The sequence below is a fragment of the Hippoglossus stenolepis genome, chromosome 12 (genome assembly GCF_022539355.2).
Source record: "Hippoglossus stenolepis isolate QCI-W04-F060 chromosome 12, HSTE1.2, whole genome shotgun sequence".
Taxonomy (NCBI): domain Eukaryota; kingdom Metazoa; phylum Chordata; class Actinopteri; order Pleuronectiformes; family Pleuronectidae; genus Hippoglossus; species Hippoglossus stenolepis.
This window is the reverse complement of record NC_061494.1, coordinates 16,161,813-16,184,619: the sequence shown is the minus strand read 5'-3', so window position 1 is coordinate 16,184,619 and position 22,807 is coordinate 16,161,813. Positions and strand designations below refer to the sequence as shown.

At 42.1% G+C, this 22,807-nt stretch overlaps 2 protein-coding genes across 3 annotated transcripts in view; one reads left to right on the top strand and one right to left on the bottom strand.

The window, feature by feature from the left end:
* Positions 1-4,417, top strand: part of neurl1ab (neuralized E3 ubiquitin protein ligase 1Ab) — a 33,846-nt gene extending 29,429 nt beyond the window's left edge. The window contains exon 6 of the mRNA XM_035172911.2: positions 244-4,417. Coding sequence (XP_035028802.1) covers positions 244-488 — 245 coding nt within the window. The 3' untranslated portion in view covers positions 489-4,417. The remainder of the gene's footprint in view (positions 1-243) is intronic.
* A 2,977-nt stretch (positions 4,418-7,394) lies between these two features.
* sh3pxd2ab (SH3 and PX domains 2Ab) overlaps positions 7,395-22,807 on the bottom strand; it is a 48,863-nt gene continuing 33,450 nt past the window's right edge. The window contains exons 8-14 of one of the 2 annotated variants that reach the window (XM_035171936.2): positions 17,931-18,044; positions 15,421-15,504; positions 11,805-11,922; positions 11,376-11,704; positions 11,168-11,217; positions 10,536-10,655; positions 7,395-10,326 (exon numbers count right to left, since the gene is read on the bottom strand). In XM_035171936.2, the coding sequence (XP_035027827.2) occupies positions 8,404-10,326; positions 10,536-10,655; positions 11,168-11,217; positions 11,376-11,704; positions 11,805-11,922; positions 15,421-15,504; positions 17,931-18,044 (2,738 nt within the window). In that variant the 3' untranslated portion in view covers positions 7,395-8,403. The remainder of the gene's footprint in view (positions 10,327-10,535; positions 10,656-11,167; positions 11,218-11,375; positions 11,705-11,804; positions 11,923-15,420; positions 15,505-17,930; positions 18,045-22,807) is intronic. The other variant, XM_035171937.2, reaches the window with a different exon arrangement.

Sequence of the window (22,807 nt, the reverse complement as noted above, 5' to 3'; positions counted from 1 at the left end):
TATTCCTCCGTAAAGTTTTCCTGACACTTGATTAGCAGAGAATAACAGTTGGCAGCGAATTGACAGCCTAAATAAAAGGTGCGTTGACGTGTTGCAGCGATCAGAAGGTGTCAGAGTGTGTTGTCCGCCTGAACTCCCTGGAAGCTTTCCTCCCATTTCTGTTTTGGCAGTTTTTTTATTTTGTTTTTCTCCCTCACACTCATTCACACCTCCCTGATGACTTTCTCTCTCCCGTCACCTCAGGTACAAGCCCGAGCTCTCCGTTCTCCAGCCACCCCGAGTCCCCGACCTTCCCACCGTGCCCGGGCTCGTGGAGCGACGAGTGCACCATCTGCTACGAGAACGTGGTGGACACGGTGCTCTACGCCTGCGGACACATGTGTCTCTGCTACGCCTGCGGCCTCAAACTCAAGAAGATGGCCAACGCGTGCTGCCCCATCTGTAGGAGGACGATCAAAGACATCATCAAGACCTACAGGAGCACGTAGGCGCGTGTGGCGTCTCCAGGTCCAGCTCACAGAGATTGTCAAAGCCATGTAAGACTTTGTAAAGACGGACACAGCACAAGTGAAAACCACGGTTATTTGTATGTGCAATCTGGCTCAGGTACTTTACAGCAGGACTTTAAACTCCATCATTTGGACTTTGTGTGTATGTTTTGTTTAACGCACATCATCAGGAAGCTCAGAGCGGCGGCTTCCTGTGAAGACACGCTCACGAGATTCCCCCCGAAACCGCCAAAAACTCAGCAGATCGGACAACGACCCACTATTGTCCAGCGACTCTGGGATTAGTGCGTCTGTAGAGGGAGAAAGCGCAATCTGGAGAGGCATCTGTCCTACTTACAGGCACGATAACCCTTCATTCTCTTGGCTACGGCATGGCTTCACTGCCGGCCAGTTTTCGAAGAAATAAAATTGTCCAGAGCTGCGGAAGAAAACGAGGAGAGTAAATCTGTGGCTCCTCCAGCTGCTCCTGCTCTGCTTGTCAGAAAGCATCGGGTCGAAAAGTGTTGTTTTACAGTGAGAATCAATTCTAAATGTGAGAGGAAATCAAGACAAGGTTGTTTTATCTGATTTCCAGAGTGATTCCAGTTACCAGTGACGAAGGGGCGGAAAGAAACAGAGAGATTTTGTCGGTGGCAATTTTTGAATGAGTAGAAAACGCTCTCCCGTCTGCAATAAAACACGATAGAGTGGCTCAACCTAACGGGTTCAGAAGTCCTTAACTCTGTTCGGTAATAAGTGTTCTTTTTACAACCGCCCTTGCTTCTGTGGACTTGAGGAAGGGGGCCATTGTGCGAAGGGTAAAAAAAAAAGAAAAGTGTGAACGTTGTCACCATAGAAGGTCACACTTGCGGTGAGATGAGGACGTAAATCAGCGGGGGAGCGAGGTGGGAGAGAGGAGGTTGTAAGTTTGGGATGTGGACGGTGGAGGAAGAGGCACCTTCAGCTTCGTCTGCGTATCGTCTCGGTGCGAAGAAAGCTGCTCTCAGGCAAACCAGACGCATCCCAGGTTTTGAATGACGGCCTGTAAAACGTGGGACTTCCACCATCTCCGGCTGGATTCAAAAGATTCATTCATTATCACGAGATAAAGAAAAATACACTCAGTTTGCCGAATGTCTTTTTCTGTCTTCAGGCGACACTCTCCCCTTTCATTATGTACATTACGGCGTGAATATTTGCTTTCTGATGATGTGTCTCGGCGGCGACGAGGATGTAGCTTGTTATTGTGAGGATGTAATTTGCATATCAGTTCCTGAGTGCTGCTCTCCGACGACGAAAACAAAACTCCAAGGACATTTTCACTCGACTAATCTCGTGCATTACGTCCTGCTTGAAACTGTCGAGAAATACAAGCCGTCTCCAGATGTTGCCCCGGCCTCGCTGAACCGTAACTCTGTTAAGTAGTGAGTGCTAATTGTTCTCGTTTTTTAATGACTTCAAGGGGTTTAAGCTTTGTCAAACTCGCCTCTTTAGTGGTGTTGTGCTCGCATTCGTGTCACGTGACGCTTTCTCGTTGTGCCTTGAGAAAGACGTTGGTCAGGAGGTTCCTCGTCGTCGTTCGTCTCACGGCCGCTCTGACGTGGTCGTGATGTCGCTGACGCGGAACCACAGAACTAATCGATACAAAGCTGTCGTGTTTTGACATTTAGGAAAACATTTCAGAGTGCGTAATATCAGCGTGTGAATTTATCCGCCGCTCAAGATGAAACGCTTAATTACCGCCTCGTCCCTGATGTCACCGCGTTGCATAATACTGGAATTTTGTTGTGCTTGAGACCCCCCCCCCTTCCACCAGCTTTTACATTTGCACCTGTTTTTGTTTGTTTCTTTCTGACCAAATATGACCTACCAGAAATACAATGTTGTGAAAGACTTTTGATAGACAAATGCTATTGATGAGTGTAATATTATAGCTGTACATTATGAGGTTTATTTATTTTGTCCATGCTACTATAAAGAACTGTCACTGTTTTGTTTTATATGTATGGCTATAGTGTCCGGAAATGTATGAATATTACATTGTTTGCATAGTCAAAGATTATAGAAAAACTTTATTCTCCTAAAAGACTCTGTGCTTGTGTCGGCTGATTTTCACTTGAAGGAACCGTTTTGAGAATAATTTGGGAAATTTGCTCATTTACTTTGTGGCGAGAGGGTTAAACGAGAAGATTAATACCAGATACATACTTGAGTACTTTACTTTATACTTATACTTACTGGAACACATATACTTCACTACATTTCAGAAGAAAACATTCATTTTTTCTCCATTATAGTTATCGGAGTTACTTTAAGTTAGACTTTACACACAAAATACAGCAAATGATTATATAATTCATTTAATTGATAAAATAATAATAATGTTTCCATTAGAAATGTGTTAATCTGTGTTACAGCACTGAAATGCTGCTGACACATGAATGCAGTAGTTATCAGTGTACTTCCAGTTATGATACTTCAAGTAAAGTCATTTTATTGATAATACTTTTTACCTTACTAGGTAAATTGGTTGGTGTAGAACTTTTCCTTGTAATTGGGTATTTGGACATTGTGTGTAAGCTTTTCCTTAAAGAAGCTGTTATAGCCTAGTTGTATCAATAGCATTATATCAAATGAAAATTTGACATATGAAAGGTTATAGTACAACCTCAAAATACATTTTCTAGCCCTCTGTGTTATTGTTTTGTTTCCTCTCACCGCTCTGGTGTCGTTTTCTGGAAAATATCCCTGAAAATCCCTAAATATATTCCTCCAGCATCAAACGGAAGACAGACATGACAGGCTGGTACAGTGGAGCCTTCAGCAGCTAAACAGTATTGTATAAACCAGGTATTTCCCTCTGGGGTAAGTGGAGACCAAAGAAACCTTAAAGCAAGGTTATATTTAGACTGGAAAGGTGATGACGAAACTCCAAATCAATGATAATGTTGCTCCTTTAACTAATCAAGTTAAAGGTGATGAATTGTCAGTGTTGTGCTCACAAGCTTTGGCCCAAACCTCAAACCCTTTTTCATAGCAGCCATTTTGACCTGAGATAGTAGATGAACACGATAATGAAGGTTCTGATCTATTTGGGTTCGTCATCACAAGCATGATTGGCTGAGAAGACGTCATATGTGAAAAGATGCACAAACACAGACGTGATCCATATTTTACCATCCAGATTACAACTGATAATACTAAGTGTCACAGAATGATCAAATTATCGTACATCGTGTATTATTGATCGCACAGAGGGCAAAATTATGGTTTAAGTAAGATTATTATCATACATCTGGCAACACTGAGGAGTTAACAACCAGCATGACTGTCCAACATAACACAACCCACCTACAAGAACCTCCAACTTTTACTGAAGTGAACTACAGTGAAGGTTTAAAACGAATGAGCTACTGCAATGTGTTTCCTGTGTGAATGCTACGCTGAGCTAACCACCCGCTAGTTAAAGCCACTTAGCAGATAGAACACAAGAGTGGTATTAATCCTCTAATCTAACTCTGCCAGAGAGAGAGTTCATTTCCCAAAGTGTGACACATTTGAATGATTATAATTCACTGAAATATGGAATATTAGGAAGGAATAAAGTGTTTTAAATTGACATTTCTATCAGTTCGTCCATCTTGAGCATATTAACTTTCTATCTTGACTCTGTGTTGTGGTAAAGAAGCGTGACTCGTTACCCTATGGTCGTAATTCTTGTTTCAAATGTGACCAGTTATTTACAATCTAAACAAAACCCAAGCAGAAAGTGAGTGGTTGTGGGCATTGTGCACTTTGGACAAGAGAATCAGCTCAGTACCTTTGAATACCTGGACATGGGACTTCTATACTATGTTGAAAAATCATTCTTAAAGTTGTTTTTGAATGTATTAATTATGTTCAGTTTGGTTAATAAAGTTTAAGTCTGATTCCCTGGCTTTGAGGCTGTTATTATTTCTCATGAAAAAAAGAAATTCACACTTCATACACCTATCTCCTGTTCGCTCTGGCATTTGACTCGGATTGAAGACTGACCATTTCCATTTTGCAGCTACAATCTTTATTATGGACTCTGGAGTCAATCCTGCCCATGAGATGGTAAATGGTCTGTATCTATATGGAGCTTTTCTAGTCTTGATGACCTCTCAAAGTGCTTCACAGTACAGTTTTGTGCCATTCATCCATTCACACACAGATACATCTACGTGCAGCACTTTGTCTATCACATATCAATCATACACTGCCAGCACAGCCGTCAGGGGCAAATTGGGCTCATATTGACCAAGGATACTTCGGCATGCGGAATAGGGGAGACAAGGATTGAATAACAGACCCTCTGGTTAGTGGATGAGCCGCTTTACCCCCTAAGCCACAGAGCATTAAGTCCCAAAACGTACATTATGCAAAAGCCGGATGATGGATAAACCTCTTATCCAAGACAATTCAAATTGGACAACAGTTAAAGAAGAAAGAGGCAGTCATCGCTCTCGTGCTTTAGAACCCAACACCATCACTCTTCTCCGTAGTATACTTGACTAACATCCTGCCATATACTATATGAATAGCAAAGGCAAGGGCTTTTAGTAAACAGCTATAACTCAGAGAGAAACTGTTTACAGTAGTGGTATGTAGACCTGGCCAGAGTGAACATCATCTGTTATTTACTACCCCGCGGGCCTGGCTCTAATGCAGCTCTGTTTTATGCTGCTCTCCAATAGGCACGAATACAGCCCGCGACGTCCGGACATGAAACAGACAGCGGTGGATGCCGTTCATGGCCAAGTGTTCTCAGAGGTGTTGGAGAAACACACGTCCAGGGTCGGTGAAAGTGACATGAATACAGTACATCTCGCTGGTGTCTGTGTACGCGCAGACTTTCCACTCAGACCTCTCAGTGAACCTGGCTGCCGGCCTTCCCAGGGCCTCGGAGGCTCGGCAGACTTTGTGGGAGCCGCGCTGTGGTATCTCTTCTCAGGGGCCGTTTGGTCAAACACACGCATCTTCTATTAACGCATCGAATTTGTATTCCACAAAAGCGTGACGCTATCGATTCTGAATTTCAACCAGACATCAGACCGTCTGTGTTGGGATTCCTTCCTTCTGTTGTTGTTAAGGCTTTAAGCTCTTGTTGTTCAGAGTGAAGTCAAATCTTTTTTCCTCAGAGTCGAGGGAAAGACTGAGCGGAGACGTATGATAAAAGGTGCAACTTTTGCTCTAAGATGTCAATTGAGCGACTTCATGTCCAAACTATTTAATTGCAGTGTTGATGAAGACAGAGGTGAAGGCTGCCATCTGCATTGAGGTGCTTAGTGCTGCTGCCCTCCAGTGGCCGAGAGCTGCAACAACAACACCTCACACAACACAGAAAAACCAGACGAAACCACATCCACATTTCACTGTACTATACTATACTAGACTATAATATGATATACTATACTATAATGTACTATACTATAGTATAATATCTTTAAACAATGCACATAAAACATTCAAACTTTAAATCACAAACTAAAGTTTCTAAGGTCGAGAATGAACACTGCATTTTTGACTTTTGATAAAAAAACCTCAATATCTAGACTTCTAAGACTCTTAAGTGTCTTTATCTCACCTGCACTCCTTGCATCTCTTTTCCCTTCTTTCTAACATCTATGATTTGTCAACTGCAAGCTCAAATAAACACGACATAAACACAGCTCACTCTACATTTAGGAACAACAGGCGAGCAAGTGAAGACACAATCACACCCAGTCAGCAGCATAACAAGCCAGATGAGCTACAGGAACCCAAAGCTTAGTTTCAAACCAGTGAGTCTAGTATGAGTGTGGAGATCCTGAGGAAACAAGTCAGGCAGTGAGACGGACGTATTTCAGCCATAAACAGCGTTTCAGATTAAATTTACATTGGCTGAAAATCTTATATTTCCGGCACCAAATCCGATATATTATCCATCTTCACTGTCTGACAGAGGGAAACGGCCTCAGTGTTTTGACTTGGTGTTTTTCTGGTTAAAGCGGATGGTGACAATATTATATTACAACTCCACGCTGGAAACTCAAAGTTTTGCTTTGCCACTTGATGCTAAATGAAGCAGCTCAGCAGCCGCAGACTGAGAGCCATCGAAACCAAAGTCAAATGTTCAGGTTCTCCTGAAGCAGAAGCTGCCAGGTTTCACTTGCACCACTAACTGGCTCAGTGCTACTGGTAAGAAATGAAGAAATGAAGATATAAAAGGGATGTCGGGGAACCAAGTGTAATCTAAGTTATTTACATAACAGCATCCAGCTGCTCTTACACTCCAGTTGTATAGTAGATGCACAGCTGTGGGTTTATACCGAATATAATAGAAATTGTTGTGGATTTGTGTAAAGAAGCAAGCGCAGCATTATGAAGAGTTCACATTGTATAAAGGGACAAGATAATGTAACCTGTATTTTACAGAGTCAAACAATATTGACCAATAATTCCATACTTACCTTTTGTGTGCATGTAAATAAATTGCATTCACATATTTAAATGTGTGAATTTGGAAAGGGGAAAAAAATTCTCACAAATTCAACTTAGTGAATGTGTAATAAAGTTTTGCAGTTGTATAATTTGCATTTGTATGTGTAACTTTATCTGTAATTAAAATGTTTGCAGGAATATTTTCATTTTCAAATCTGAGAAACCTTCCAATCATATCTGGAACATGAGAATACTGTAAACAAAATGGTCCAAATCATGTACTTGATGACTTGTATTCAAGTACTTTTACAATAGTCTGGGGGGATTTGACGAGCTAAACTAAACTATATCAAACAAAAACCATACATAGTGTAATTTAAATTGAAAACATAGAATAAATACATACAACGTGGGTAAACAGTAATCACAAGAAAGACAATTTAAAGAAGAAAGTACTAATAATTGTTCAAAAGTGCATTTATTAAATTCTTTCTTTTGGCACTTCAGTTATCACTGGTCACACAGTTAACATAAAACAAAAGTGAGCACCGCCAGAGTTATGTCAAATTTACTGCCCAGCAGAAATTCAAAATGTTATTTCAGATTAATAGAGCAGTTCTGAGAAATGTTTAAACTGTTGTGATTTTTTTTAAATCAGTAAAAATACAATAAAATAGAATAAGTAATAATACAATATTTAGGTAATGAATAAATATGATTTTCAAGGATGTGAGGGGAAAGTTCAATTTTGGATAAAAATGTGTATAAAAAAGGCATTTTAAGGATACGAAGTTTCAAGGGAGATTTGAGGGATTTTTTTCCAATTTAAGAAAAAAGGCTGTGAAAATCGGAGATGCTCACGAAATGTTTCATTAGGACAATATTAAACAATTAAATGGATAAAATATTTCACATAAAAGGTGACATACAGTATAAAGCGATATAAAAAAAACATGCAAACAGACAGCACCAAAATGAGACTAAGCAGCTTTGGCAACAACTGAGATTTTCTGTAAAGGAAGGAGGAGAAAAACGTTTTATCTCAACAGCTCAAGGCATCGTCAGTATAATGAATCATTTCAAACATGCAATAAGCTTTAAATGCTTAAAAGGTTTTTAAAAAATACATTATAAACGTACAGAGAAAGAGCTTCAAGGAGTGGACACAAAATGGCATCTTATTTCAAGTTAAAGTTAAACCGCTGAAGAATAGCACGTAATCGCTCTTCGGTTTTCTGTTGTTCTCTTCGTCTGTGTCGCCAAGTCCCATTATACTGCCGCTGATGCAACGTCTCAGGCATCTGTATCACGTCGACTCATTTTAAGTCACAATTTGATCTGGCTGCTCATTTTGGCAAAAGTACCGGGTAAGATCTCCATCCTTACTTAACGCCCTTTTCACAAAATAAATGCATCTCTCTGAGTAGTCTTTACATGAATGTTAAGAGTTCAGCCAGCTCCACAATGAGCGCTAGCGCTTTTTCTCGAGGTAATTTGAGGGAACCCATCCTTTCCTTGGTTGGCCATTGTCCAGAATCTTGCAGTACCACCATCCATTGGGGTTCCTATCCAGGACCTCCAGACTCGTCCCCTCGGGAAAGCCCATGGTCTCCTCGTCGCCATGGTAATCTGCTATGGAGACATACACCTCTCTGAGGTTATTGTGGATGATGTGGGGCTTGGGCCTCACCGTGGATACAGGGAGGGCATTCTTCGGAGCGCTAAGGCCGAGGGATTCAGAGCTACCGGTAGCAGATCTGTTCCTGATGGGTAATGCTATGTTGTTTGGCCCCAAGCTGCGTGGGACAGTGCCAAAGGAGGCGTTGCGTCGCACCGTGGGGCTGGCACGAGGGTGGTCCGTGGAGTTGAGGGACTCGTTTCTCCTGAGGGAGCCAGAAGGGCTGGGTCCATCCCTGATCGGGGCTGATATGAAGACAGACTGAGGTCTGACAACCTGCTGCTGTTTGGTGTTGTTCTGCTTTCGTGAACCAAACAGGCCGGTGGGTTTGGAGAGGCCACCCGGCGGCTTGGAGGGGATGGGAGGGGTGACCTTCTTCAGGTTCTGGTTGATGTTGTTCAATGCCTGCACCCTCTGTTCATTCTTCTCCAGGCTGTTGGACTTGCTGAGGCTTCCAGGTTTAGTCGGGGTGCCATCAGATTCAGACCCCACAGTGTCATCTTGCTGCCTGACGGGCTCCAGGAAGTAAGTTGGAGCCCAGCCCTCTGCATCTCCCCAGCGGATATACCACCAGCCACTCTCCTGCTTCTCCACCACTTCCACCTCGACACCAGCGGGGAAACTGACCTCAGTCTCCTGGAGTTTCTCGTAGGGATCTGTGGTGCGGTACAGGCTGCAGCCTTCCAGGTCAGAGTCTCCGCGGCTGCCTTTAGAGTAGATGGAGGAGAGATCGGATGTGCTCTGAGAAGAGAAGGAGTCCTCAGAAGAGATGACCGAAGCCGTCTCAGAGTCCTCCCCCTTAGTTTTGGTGCCGTTCTTCAGCTGCCCTGTTGGCCGCAGCTGTCTTCTCAAGGTGCTGATGTCCATCTTTTCAGCACTGGAGGCCTTGGTTAGATGTGGTTTAGGCCTCACCACTGGCTTCAGTTTAGTGGAGGATTTGGTGGGAGAGGATGGCTTGCTGTCCTCTTGATCTTTCTTAGGTCTGGACAGATCTGGGGTGGACTCAGTGGAGGCAGATTTTGGACTGGATGCCTCCTCAGCCTTGGTCGAAAATGGACTCCCATTCAAGTCGATCTTGAGCCTGTTCTTTGCAAGTCTCCATCCACCTGAAATCGGGTTTGCCGTCTTGCCAGTTTCTGAAAAGACACTTGTCTTGGAGGAATTTGAGTCTTTGCTGCACTGGCGCTCCGGGGTGTCTCTGAAAGCTCGGAAGCCTTCGTTCTCGTAGATGCACTCCTCCTCTCCGTCTGCCTCTGCCTCGCGGCCGTCTTCAAATGACTCCCCCATCTTGAAGGAGGCGCTGTGCAGCGATGAAGCAGGAGAAGGTTTGGAGGAGAGATGGGATCCCTTCTCAGAGGAAGTGTCCTCATTCTTTGCATCCACCAAGGAACCCTCTCCTCTCAAAAACTCAAACTCAGACTCCAGGTCCAGATCACCGATGGCGGGAACATCATACTCTGGCTCTTCATACACGGGCCTCCCAGGAGACGAGGGCGACTCTGGAGCTTCAGACCCGGGGCTGCTGGGAGGTGCGGTCTCTGCTGAGTCTTGTTTTTTGACAGGCGGAGCTGGGGGTGGAACTTTAGGGCGGCACAGGGTGCTCGTCCTGCGATTCAGATTGGGCTTCTTGCGTTTATCAATGTAGGAGCAGGGAGCCCAGCCCTCCTTCTCTCCTATCTGGACGTACCACCAGCCACCAGAGTTCTTCTCAATGACCTAAAATGCAAGTTCAAGAAGGAGTTCAGTCTTTTTATGAAGAGGTTTTCAAACATTGTCATGATTGTTTTAGATTTTATCTTGAAGAAGGCAGAGCTGTTACTCAGCTATGATGAATACTACATGTGTTGCAGCAACAGATATATGTCTGGTACCTCAGTTTAAGATTGTCTTGCTACTAAAGTTTACATTTACAGAAGAGCGCTTACATCTGCTTTCTGTCCTCCATTGAAAGTGATACCATCAGATATACAGGACTGAAAATCTGCAATGGTGTAATACTCTGCTTCAACTGTAGGAGGCTCTGGTGGGGAGGGCAACTGAAATCCCTGGGAAGAAATGAAATGGACAATGTTAGAATTACTGTTAAATAGTTAGTTGTTGGTTTTGAGGTGCTCAAACATTGCTAATTTAAATTCCTATAAATTACTGCTCAATTTCAAATATAACGAAATTCATAATTATACTAGAATGGCAACAAGAAGGGTTAGAGAATACAACCACCAAGGCCCAACAATCCCCTTATAAAACTACATTTAAATTCACAAAATTATGGATTATGCTTTTATTGGATGTAGTCCAAATATTACACACTTATAAATATAACTTCCATAAAAATACCTGTTTTTTTTATCATCAAGATCCATGAATTATTCTCTGAGAAATCAACAAAAATATTAAAGAAAGTGAAGATAAAACCCTGCATCTGACCCCTGACCACCAACATTTATGGGTTAATCCTCCGGTCATACCCCACTCCTCCACAAAAAATATCATGGAAATCAGTTGAGTAGTTTTTGGCCTCCCAGGTAATAAATGGTACAATATCAAACTCTCTCACCAGGGTTGCATCTCTTCGAGGAGGAGGTTTTTGCCGGAGAACTGGGGAACCTGTGAAACAAACACAGAAAGGAATAAGAATAGACATTTATTAGGTGATTTCATTTCCTCAGTTTAGGAATGAGATTTAAAAATTTGATTTGTGATTTACAGTTACAGATTGACAAAGTTATGACAGAAACTGAAATATTGACGGTGACACGACTGACCAATTTCCACCCGCTGAGGGGCGATGCGAGCTATCGCTGGTGAAGCAGGCTCTGCTTTACTTGTTCCTTCCTGGGGGGAACTAACTGGGCTGGATTCAGCACAAGGCATTGGCAAGCTGATCTCCTTCCTGGCCACCTGGGGGCTCTCTGGGACACCTTCAGTCTGCGCGTCCTTCTCTCCGGGGGGTTTCTTGTTAAGCAGGTTACTGATCTCCATGATGTTTCCAATTATCTCCACCGGGCCTGTGACGGTCTTCTTGCGGGGAGAGAAGTCATCCTTCGCCTTCTTCAGGTAAGAAGCCGGAGCCCAGCCCTCTTTGTCCTTGTACCTGAGGATGAAGAGAAACAAGACAACTGATCAAAAATACAGTTTTTGTAATGAAATGAGTAAAAACAACATTATCTGGAGCAAAGTGTTCAGAGTCTTACCTGATAAACCACCAGCCTTCCAGGTTCTTCTGAATCACCTCCACAATCACTCCTTTCTCAAAAGCTATTTCATCCTTGCCTTCGCTGGAATAGGGCTGCACTGTTAAGTACTTCTCTTCTGCCAAAGCCAGAGCAGAGAATGACAACACATCTTAGAACATGAAGGCTGTAAAGTCTCTTCAAACAAGACAATCACTGGAAGGAAAAAGAAAAGGAGAAGGAAATGTATATCCTATAAATCTTTGCTACGTTTATATGACCACACTGCAGCAAAGAGAGATAAAGGTTAACAGAGCAGAGGTGTATCTTTTCTCTAATACAAACTGGAACTGTTCTGCTGTCTGGCAGTTCGCTCAGCTGCCAGATGTGCGAGTAGATGTGCTCAGCGTGTGAAACTGCTCTTTGGCTCCGGACATTTGTCTGTAATTTTATTTTGTGAAACTGAGAGAACGCAGCAAATAATAACAGTTATTTAGAAACTAAATATTTGGCCGTCTTACCAGATCGCATTTTGGCACAGTGATACAGTGGTTAGCATTGTCCCCTCGGTGGTGATCTGTCCAGGGTGAATATTTTTGGCAATAAAATAATCACTTGTAATTTTAGCATCATTATCATGGGACCACTGTGAGACTTGTGTGCTATTAATAAGGTAGGAGAAATTACCCTACACAAATACTGCAAACTCTGCACACAGGATAGGTTCACATTTCTGTCTTTCTTAAAATAATACTCTCATGACCACATGTGTCCTGTCCATATACTGGCCACAAAGAGATCCCCTCCTTAAGCACTGGAGGACAAAACTAATTCCCCATGTCCGACTTCTAAGCAAAAATATATTTCAATTTTCAGCCAAAGCTTGTACAGAGTTTCAGTGATACGAGCTGAACAAATCAAACGGGCGTCTTCTAACATTATAGTATTTTTAGTATGAAATTCCCTCCACCACAGCTCAGGAAACAGTCTGTGGAAACACAAAGAGGAAATTTGGACCGGGAGAGGGAGAGAGGGAGAGAGGGAGAGAGGAAGAGAGGAAGAGAGAGAGAGAGAGAGAGAGAGAGAGAGAGAGAGAGAGAGAGAGAGAGAGACTAAGTTTTGAGGACACCCACTTGACTCGTCTGCCTCAGACTCCTTTAAACTGCAGAATGAAACTCGTGAAATGTGGATTTTGTCCCCCAACACTAACAATGAAAACAGGATCTATTTTGTGGCCACAACAACCAAGAGGAACAAGTAAAAAAAAAACATAATGCTTTAATTTGGCATGTGAGTTTTGTTTTGACAGACACAATGTTATTCTTTACAGGTTGGGACAATCTTCAGAGGGAGTAGAAGTCTGGACAAACCAAACAAAGATAGTTTCCATCAACTTCTTTTTGTTTTTGACTGTCGGGGAGGAGCATAAAACTGATGACTGAGTAAATACACTGAACAAGTGGAGTTCTGGTAGACAACTCCACAAATCCTGCAAGCACATCAGTTTGCACATGTTCTTGTACCAAAATAAACATGAACTGAAACCAGCAGCTTGCAATTTCTATGTGCATTGTATTTTGTGTTGAGCTTAAAAGGCCAAAAAGGTGGCAAAACTTTCAGAGTTAAGTTGAGAACCTGGATGGAGCAGAGTGAGCAACGTGAGCCAGACAGACTAGAGAGGGAGCGTGAGGGGACTGAACTTGGGGAACACACGACTCCTTTCGGTCGTCACTCATCAGTGTCATTTGCAAATGTCTCACGTGATCAGAATATAACAAACCAGGTTCACCACAGTCTAATCCGTCATCACTCAAATGTCATATTTATAATCAGCTCTGATCGTCCTGGTTTGCATTGCTCACCTTTCTTCAGGTTTTCTGTATGGTCTTAAAAAATAATTTAATCTAAATTTTAGGCCTTAAATACGTTAAAATATTAGTGTGAAACTAAAAACAACTTTCAGAATCCAGTATTCTCTGCCTGTAGTTTGAAAGATAATTTCATGTTTCGAGGGTCATTCTCATTCTCGGCTACTAATTCTGGGACTCATATCTGGCTTCATATCTGTCGCACTTGACACGCTTTAATCTTTAGTCTTTAATTTCATTCATTATGGTCTGAAAAAGTGTTACATTTAACACATCTCTACGATGCACTACTGATTAGTGCCATTATATCAAACACTCTGTCATCATTGAATTACTTGTATTCACAAAAGGCTCTTCACCGAGGCGAGCTCCAGCACACGGTGCGAGCAAGTGTCCTAAAAACGTCCTTGGCCTTGTGACAGCCAGCAGCTAACTCAGCACATAATGGAGAGCAGAGGCTCCATGCTGATTTATTCAATCCCATGAGGCCAAGAGGCTGAGCAAAGACCCCATTTCCTGTCATTATGGCAATTCCTGTCTAAACACAGACGGCACAAGTAAAAGAGGAGTGTTCAAAAAGTAGAGGACGTAGAAGGACAAACATGAAAAGGCGCTGCACTGTGCGCTGCCCTCTGAGCTGCCGCACCGGAATCAACATTCTGGTGACACATTATTCCATTTTCCTTTTCTCCACCCACTTCCCAGCTTGTGCGGGAGCTGAATGGGTGGGGGGTAGTGATTCACTTTACTTGCAGGAACTACAGTAGGTTTCACGGGTAGAAAGAATATTTCTGTGCTCTTTATTTTCCTTCTGCCCGCTTCTTCCGGCCTCTTTGTGTCGAGGCTGGTCGAATGTTTTCCTCTCACCAACCTCCTTCAAACAACATCCAGCGGTGCGACAAAAGGGAAACTCTGAATCAGATGTTATGTTAACCACAACATGCATCGCCTGCATCGGTGTTATAAATTATTTCTGTGGAGTCAGCAAAACTCTCTCTCTTTCTTTTTTTAAACGCAAAGCAGAATTTCAGTCCTGGGGTGGAAACAACTCTCGCTCCACTCCAGAGAGCAGCATCCACTGCCAAGCGCAAAGTTTGGGCTGAACTCAATAGCCTATCCTCACTCCTCTGTCAGCCGTCCAAATGCATCTCCAGTGAAAATAACATTGGCCTTAGTGGGAAGAACATGTGCAGGTCTGTGATAGAGAACGTGATTCTCTCGCTAACTGCGTGATTAATACCACTCTTTGTTTATCTCGATGATGTTTGCGATCCACACGACAGCAGGATAAATCTGTGTTTTTGCCACACTTTGTTAAAGCATACACTCATTAGCAAATTACGTACACACTTCATTTGCTCATAAAAAAGTAAAACATGGCTCTGAAATGCAGCATCAGGCATTCCACAGTCTATTACGCAACTACTTTCAGATGAGCGGGTAGTATATTCCTGAGAAGATTGGTTTTGGCACACGGTCCTTAATTATAATGAAAACACTTATTCTGTTATTCTGTGGTATAATTTGAGTTTAGCATCGATGATTGCTGCATATAAAGCTGATTTCACCTTTGCTTTCAAAGCTCATTTCATATTAACATCAGTGGGTTAGTTGTGGAAGGCTGTGGCTCATGATGAATGCATTTAATGGAAGACAACACAGGACACAAGGCTGAGCAAATATGTGCACGTGGAGCGGGACGAGGGGAGCGATGACAAAAAAGGGGGAAGAGGGAGGGAGGTGCAGACGCAGCGTTTGTCTCAGTTCACCTCGGCTCTGCTGCCTGCTGATGACACCCCCCAGCGTCCATCTCCGGTCCAGCCTCTTCAGATGAGCCTTATGTCGCTTAGTAACTGACAGACACACACACATGGCGACCAGACACCGACAGACAAACAAACAAACACGGGAGACATGAGCAGCGAGCACAAATGTTACACAAAAAACACACAGCACACAAATGACATGGGCTCTGACCATTATTAGCTACATGGAGAGACATAAAAACAAGACCACAAAGCAAAACATGGTGGACAGTTAGAGTGCATGGATGAATGGATGGGGAGGGGTTGTTACAGAGGAAGTGTTAAACCAAGACATCTTCTCTGTGGCTTGTAATTAGGATGCTGTTAGCGTGGCTTTCTCATCCTGTCGTGTTAGAGCATCTGGGACACACATTGCTGCAGGAATGCCAGCCAATTAATGGAGCAGCTGAGGGTGCCGCTGGTTGGTTGGAGTCATGCGCCTTAAGAAGGTCTGCATGTGGCTGCTCACATATTTAGATGTATAAGGGTTATTAGGGATCTGTTTCCAAACAGTCACATCTGAAGCCATCTGAGCTTTCACCCGAATCTTGTTTTTTGGTGTTGCGAAAGAAAACTAACATGAATTTCGACTCTAGTTTTCCAGCAACTTTCTTTGTTTCTGTGACAATGCGGTGGCACAGGCTGCAGAAGACCACAGGACTGACAAAGAGATCTTTTACGAGATTCATGCCATTCCCATGACTGGCTAGTCACATAAACACTAATTACACTGACAGATTGTCCTCCAAAAACCCCCTGGCAGCAAACTGCAGCCACCTCTGACTGAGCAGAGAGGAGTGCTCCGTGCAGACGTTTGCATTTACTATAGGTATGTGTGCCTATTTGTGTTCGTGGGTACCCATTGAAATGTTTTGTTAAACGTGTATTCTGTTGATCCAAACTCGGAGTAGAAGTCATTTTAGCATACTGCACATATTGCAAAAAACAGTTTGGTCTCTCTCCCTCCATAGAACACATACAACACCGAGGGATCCGTGTTCCCATTGTTATAGCGTACAACAACTGTGCAGCAAAAAGATGTTTTGGCCCGGGTGCCGGAAAATCTTGATGTTTGTTTGGAAGTGTGATACACAACTTAATTATTCCCGGGCCTCCAGTTTTGTTGGATTTTCTCTAACAAAATGCTGCATATAAATAAAACAGCGTAGCTGCAGTGGCTGCTCTCCCCGTCAAAATCGGAGTATCTGACACTAATTGAGCTTTATTGCCCAGAGATTAAAATGCTTTCTCCAGCGATATTACGGAATCAGACGGCTTGAGTTGCTCTTAAATGGTTTGATAACGACGTCTGACAGCGCTGTCGAGGTGATTGTGAGATTTGGACGCGGATTTCAGCTTCACATGTCGGCATTTATAATCTGGCAAAGCAAACTCTACATGGGTGTGTTTCTTATCAGGGTTTTGGATCCGTCTCTGACTCCAGTAAGTTAACAAAACGTTTACGCTACAGTCCGCTGTTCTCAGGTTTTCTGCAGGTTCTTACATAATCCAACAATCTGAATTTTAGGATTAGAAATTATGATAAATTTACGTTGATGTTACCTTAAATTTTCTTTTAAACTTGATTTTGGGAAACATTGCTGCATTGATATTGCAAAACCAACCTGGAACCAACAACCACTATAACACCCAGCTAATGTGTTGCAATGTGGTGCTTGGACCAACATGGTGTCTCCTCTCCTTTTGTTAACATTACTTTCATCTAATAGAGAAGTTCTAACTTGGGTAAATTAAAGTGCAATGAGATCTGACTTGAGAACAAATTTGAAGCGTCACAAAAGTCCGGCCCCGGCGTGACCCACTCTCCACTAACAATGTCAGCTTCTGTAACTCCAGAAGTGTAACAGAACTTAAATTGAAATAATAATGCTGTTAAAAAGGTCTTAAAAAGTCTTAAGTTTAACTTGAACTGAAATATTTCAGCAATTAATGCTGAAAAGCAAAATATACAACATAATTCGTTAACGCTAACTATAATATAAAGAGTACAACTCCTGAATTATTCTCGTGATTCATTCCTTAATGCCGATGGGAACACACGTCTCTTTCATGAGCTCACTCCACGGAGGTCATTTCACTTCATGTTGCTCTGGATCTGTACTGCACAGTGCATTACTGTACAGCTCATCACTCTGGCTGTGGTCTGGTCGCTCCTCCTTGCTGTTTGACCAGCCCTGAATCTCCACTCTGTTCGGCCATGCTTATGATGGCAGGCAGACAGAGAGAGGTGTTCACGCCGGCCTGGCGTCAGACGTTAGCGTAGGCCGGCCGCGGTGGAGCAGGGGGGGGGCGAGTTTGCTCCATTTTGACACAGATCAGAGATGAGAGGATTGAGGGCAAAGGTGGCGTCTGTGTGTGGACATTTGACAGTTTGTTTGCTTGTGTTTCTGTGTGTGGTTGTGTTTGAGAGTGTGGGCGGGGCTGGTGGTCACAGGGACTTAGCAGTGACTTACCTTCTCCAGCTTTAGAGGCGCCGAGCTCCAAGTCATCCCGTGTGCCACTGTGGGAGTTGAGATAGGTGGCAGGGACCCAACCCTGCTCCTCTGCGGTGCTGACAAACCACCAACCTGTGGGAACATGGACAGGATGAAGACTACCGGCAATAATATGTAGATAAAATAAAATACATTCAGGTGCTTCATATACAGGATGTTTAACAAACACATCATACAATAAGAGTTGTTTTTGAATAAATAAGAAAAAAATACAACGCAAACACAAGGACATGTAAAAGATAGATATATGTACAATGTAAACAAAATAGTAAAACAGTATTGCACATACATGATAATTATATTTGCACAGATGCATTACCATGATACTGTAGGTATGGCTTAAAGTGTGTATGTGAAGAGTATTCATAATACTATTAAAACTACTACTACCACTATCACTACTTATACTAATAAATTTTATTTATATAGCACCTTTTAAAACGCAATTAAAGATCTGAAGTCTAGAATATTTGCTTAAGAATTTTAATCTGTGACAAATTTCCTGCAACAAAAAACAAATGCACAAAATAAAACTCTTCAAAACCACATCTGATTTGCATCTTTGTTTTAATCATTAAGTCTTGATTTGATAAAAGATCTCAAACCACAGGGGATGAGATAAACGTCAGGAACTTGACTGTGTTGTCTAGAGAATCTATAACCACAGTGAGATCTAAGAACTTGGGAGGGAAACGCTGCCTGGCTGCAGCTCCACTCATGAGAGGGTCTTGATCAACCTGCGTTTTATCAGGGTCAGTGATGAGTTCAGTGGGCAGGACAGTGCTGAACTCCTGTTAAGAGCCAGAGCAGTGATTTTGCAGCCAATTTGAGTGCATTCCTGTGGGAATGACAACATTTCTTTCACATCTGCTTTATGATAAATGCCTCTGCTGGAGAGAAGCACCGACTCAGCAATGTTTTACTTGAGATTCTGATCCAGCTTCATGACAAATGGAACGACCATGACATTTTAAATGTGCAGGGAAAAAAGTCCCCCCCCAAGTTTGTGAGGCCGTGTCAGCTCTCGGCAGGAGACCTAAATGACAAAGCTGGCACAGACACGGTGCTATGGTGCACGTGTGGCCACACTTAGGCTATTTGTTGTGGTAACGGGGATTAAATATGGCTGACAGCTGTCTGAGTAGCCCATAAAGATGAGTGTTCCATCACAGCTGGTCCAAACCTCAAGTGTACATTTTCCTACAGAAATACTGTGTTATGAGGTAGTTTATTTGAACACAATTAATAAAAAGAAGCAGAATATGAAATGTTAGACGGGAACAGAAAAAAAAATTGTGTTTCTTAAGTAATGATGTGGTAAAGCATGAGGTAAAATTATAGGATGATAATATGGAAATTACAACTTATTACTACTTACATATATTTGGCAAGTGCGATTCATCTGCATGTAGTATATAAATAATACATATATAAATATACGTATTTATGTATGTATGTGTTGGAAATGCCTTGATATATATAACAGATAACGAATAACAGCACAGTCATAGGCTGGAAAATTCATGGATAAGAATATGGTAAAAGTTCTTCCCATGCATAAACTCGAAATATGTGTATTAATTTATAAAGTACTGAAAATAAATATATATCTGACTATATATGTTTACATATATGTTTCCGGAAAGAATTTACATAATACTTTTGTTTGACCCCAGGAGGAGGAGCTGATGCCTGATATTAACTAATAAGGATTTTGCAATTAAAAGGCCTTTACAGAATATAAGAAGTAGACAAAGATGACTGTTTAATCTGTCTTAATGACTTCTTTCTTTCTGTTAAACTGAATCTGTTTCATGTAGAGAGATTATTTTGTTAAGTCAGAGACCATTTGAAATTTCACCCAGGCTGGATCGTGACATCTTCCCAGCTAAACAGAGCGGAGATCCTTGTTGTGCCAAAACTGAACAATGCTTTAACCTGCCGTTATATTTAAAGAGGTCCTGATTTCACTATAATTTATTGACGTCTGCGAGTACGCCCGTAGGATTTGGTATCAGAACACTTTTCTCAGCCTGTTTCACGCTGTAATTAAGGTTACAAAAAAATGTTGTAATGTTGGCAGCCCCCAAAAACGTTCCTGAATCAAATTGATACCCGGTCTTTCCATGAAATTTAGCTGGAATCTCGAAGAACCAGAGACATGATGAGAGCCAAAATGCTCGACTCAGAGAAAGAGAAAACATTTCCAGGACTTTTTACTTACAAGTTCTATATCTGTGATTCATGTAGGGGATGCTATATTTAATTGATAAAGCTGCTAAGCCAAAATAAAGTCATCAGCTGAACAGCAGGGTTATTTTTCACAGTGAGGGCGTGTGCAGGCTGTTAGTGTCTGGCTCTGAGCATCTTGTTGGCTCAGACTCAGAGATGAAACAAACCATGTAATGTGCTCAGTCTTTGCACCGACGCCGCGGCTTGAACAAAAGCCTGTGTAAATCAGACAGAGCTCCGAAACACAAAAAATGTAGCCTTGTGCTTGTTAATTACACCGACATCCTGATTCTAAACAACCAAATTCTACAAAAACTTGCCATACTTCATTTGGTCGTTTGAATCTGATGTGTTATGTCACATGACCATCAATCTCCGTCAACGGTACCTGAATTTAAATTGAACATTACAGAGAGAGGTCAGCTGGGCAGGAGTTAAAAGACCTGTGTCAACTCACTGACGGGGAAAAAAAAAAAACCTTACATCTGCAAACTGACATTTTCACACATGCTAGCTGAGTGGGGAGAAATGTCATTTTCACCTCGGTAAACTGACACTTGTAGAAGTGTAAGCAAATATAAGAATAAGGTGTAGGAATGTGATTTAATTGAGTGCACTTGGCTGTGAGTCTACATATACATACGCAGCAAAGACGTGCTGTCCCTCCAATAGGCCTGAGTAAATATATGCTGTTAGTAGTGGCTGGGCCTGACCCGCCTGTATTTTTCAACCATCGTCCCATATGGCAGGTGCTTAGGCTGAGTTCACTGAACCTCAGAAGAAGCAATAAAAAACATAACGCACACATTTGTAAGTGTTGATTTCCTGGTCACTGCAGGTTTCTAACAGAAAGGTTGTAATTACCTCGTGTGAAGTATACTGGAGAAAAATAACACGTCTGAATGAGAAGCTGCTTCATGTATTTCATCTCATGCATTAACTCAGCGTGATTAAATATTGCACAAAACCAGCTCCTTAGTCCATATGAAAAAAAGGGTGTCAAAAAATACAAAAATCACAAAACCTCTGGAGGTTAAGTTAATAAAATGTGTGAACTTGTATCAATACAAGCTTTCACATCAGTGACATAATTTCCCTGAGCGACATGGCAGCTTTTACTTTTCCAGAGCTAGATACATTTTTTCCACGGTTTCGCTTCTGACACCCATCTACCCAATCACAATCGAATCAGTTGGCGAGAGGGTCACATCTTGAAGCAGTAGAAGAAGAACAACTTCCTCTTCAATACAGTCTGATGTAAAATGTATATTTGTTGATGTATTTCATATATTTGTTTAAAACCATTGTTCACAGTTATGTTAGTCTTGCAAACAATAAGCTACGATCAAGCAAACGGTGACCCAACTCCTATCGAAGAAAATGTATGAACCGAGCTCGGACTGTTTACAAACACCTTGACCTTCGTCAAATGAAAAACCATGATCTTGGTGCCAGATGTTTCAGCTTTTCTTCGAACTATCCGGCAGACATCCTGAAATACTGTACGTCCACAAACGGCTGTGAAACAGTTTAAGCTCCTGAACCAGTGAAAATCAACAAGTTCACCAAGTAAAAGCACAAGATCATTGTCGCTTGATGTCAATTTAAACCTTCTTTTCCAGAGGGATGAATATTTTATCATTATAATTTGTTCGCTATACTGAATCGCGCTTAATGTGAAGTCAGGTATGTTGAAATTTGATATTTTGTGCCGTTTATTTGAGTCGCTGTTTAAGTGCAAAGGCCTTAAGACTTGAGATTTCCACCCATTACTGTCAGATATGGTAATTTGTTCTGTATAATATTTCTCAACTTAATTTTTACAGGATTATCAATTGTACATTCGTCGTGATGACACAGACCTTCAAGCTTAAGTGATTACAAAAGTAACAGCTGTTTCGTGAGTCTCCTCACATAATGCCTAACATTTCTCTGAACTCCTGTTGATAAGTCTGCATTGTCTTCTGAAATCTAGTAAAACTTCATTTCACTGTGTGACCCCGAGGGCTTCACCCCTGTGGTGTTGGGTTTTAAAATCTCTAGTCAGACATAATGAAATTCAACAGTGATGCTCCTGCGGCGTGAGTGAATCAAGTTGTGGATTCAGCCGCATAATGGAAATAAGATTAGTGCAGGAACATGTTCTCTCCTCCTTCGTTTCCGGAAGGCAGGGATTATCTGTGCAGATGTGGGAGGAACAAAGGTGAAGGGAAATATACCTTATGTCTGGAAATATTTGTACCAGTACACGTGTGTCTGTGCATTTGATTCATTTTGTTCCACCGGCTTGTCTTGGTTCCCACAGCGGCGATCATAGACGTACATTACAAAGCTGCACCTGTACATTACCAGCACCTGTGTGTCATCTGTCATTGTTTTTTCTTTATCTTGGAAAGCTGCTGTTGACTTTAACCACAAAGAGGCAAAGGACAACTACACATTAAGAAAGAAAATAATCATAGGTAGTTACTGGATTTGAGCAAAGTCAAGCTTTGTGTCTCCTTAGCAGTGGTTGCATAAGGCAAGAACCAAACCCCCGACCCTCTATAGTGGACATCTCAACCTCATGCCTTGGAAAGCAAGAAGCAAAACACTGTCTTTAA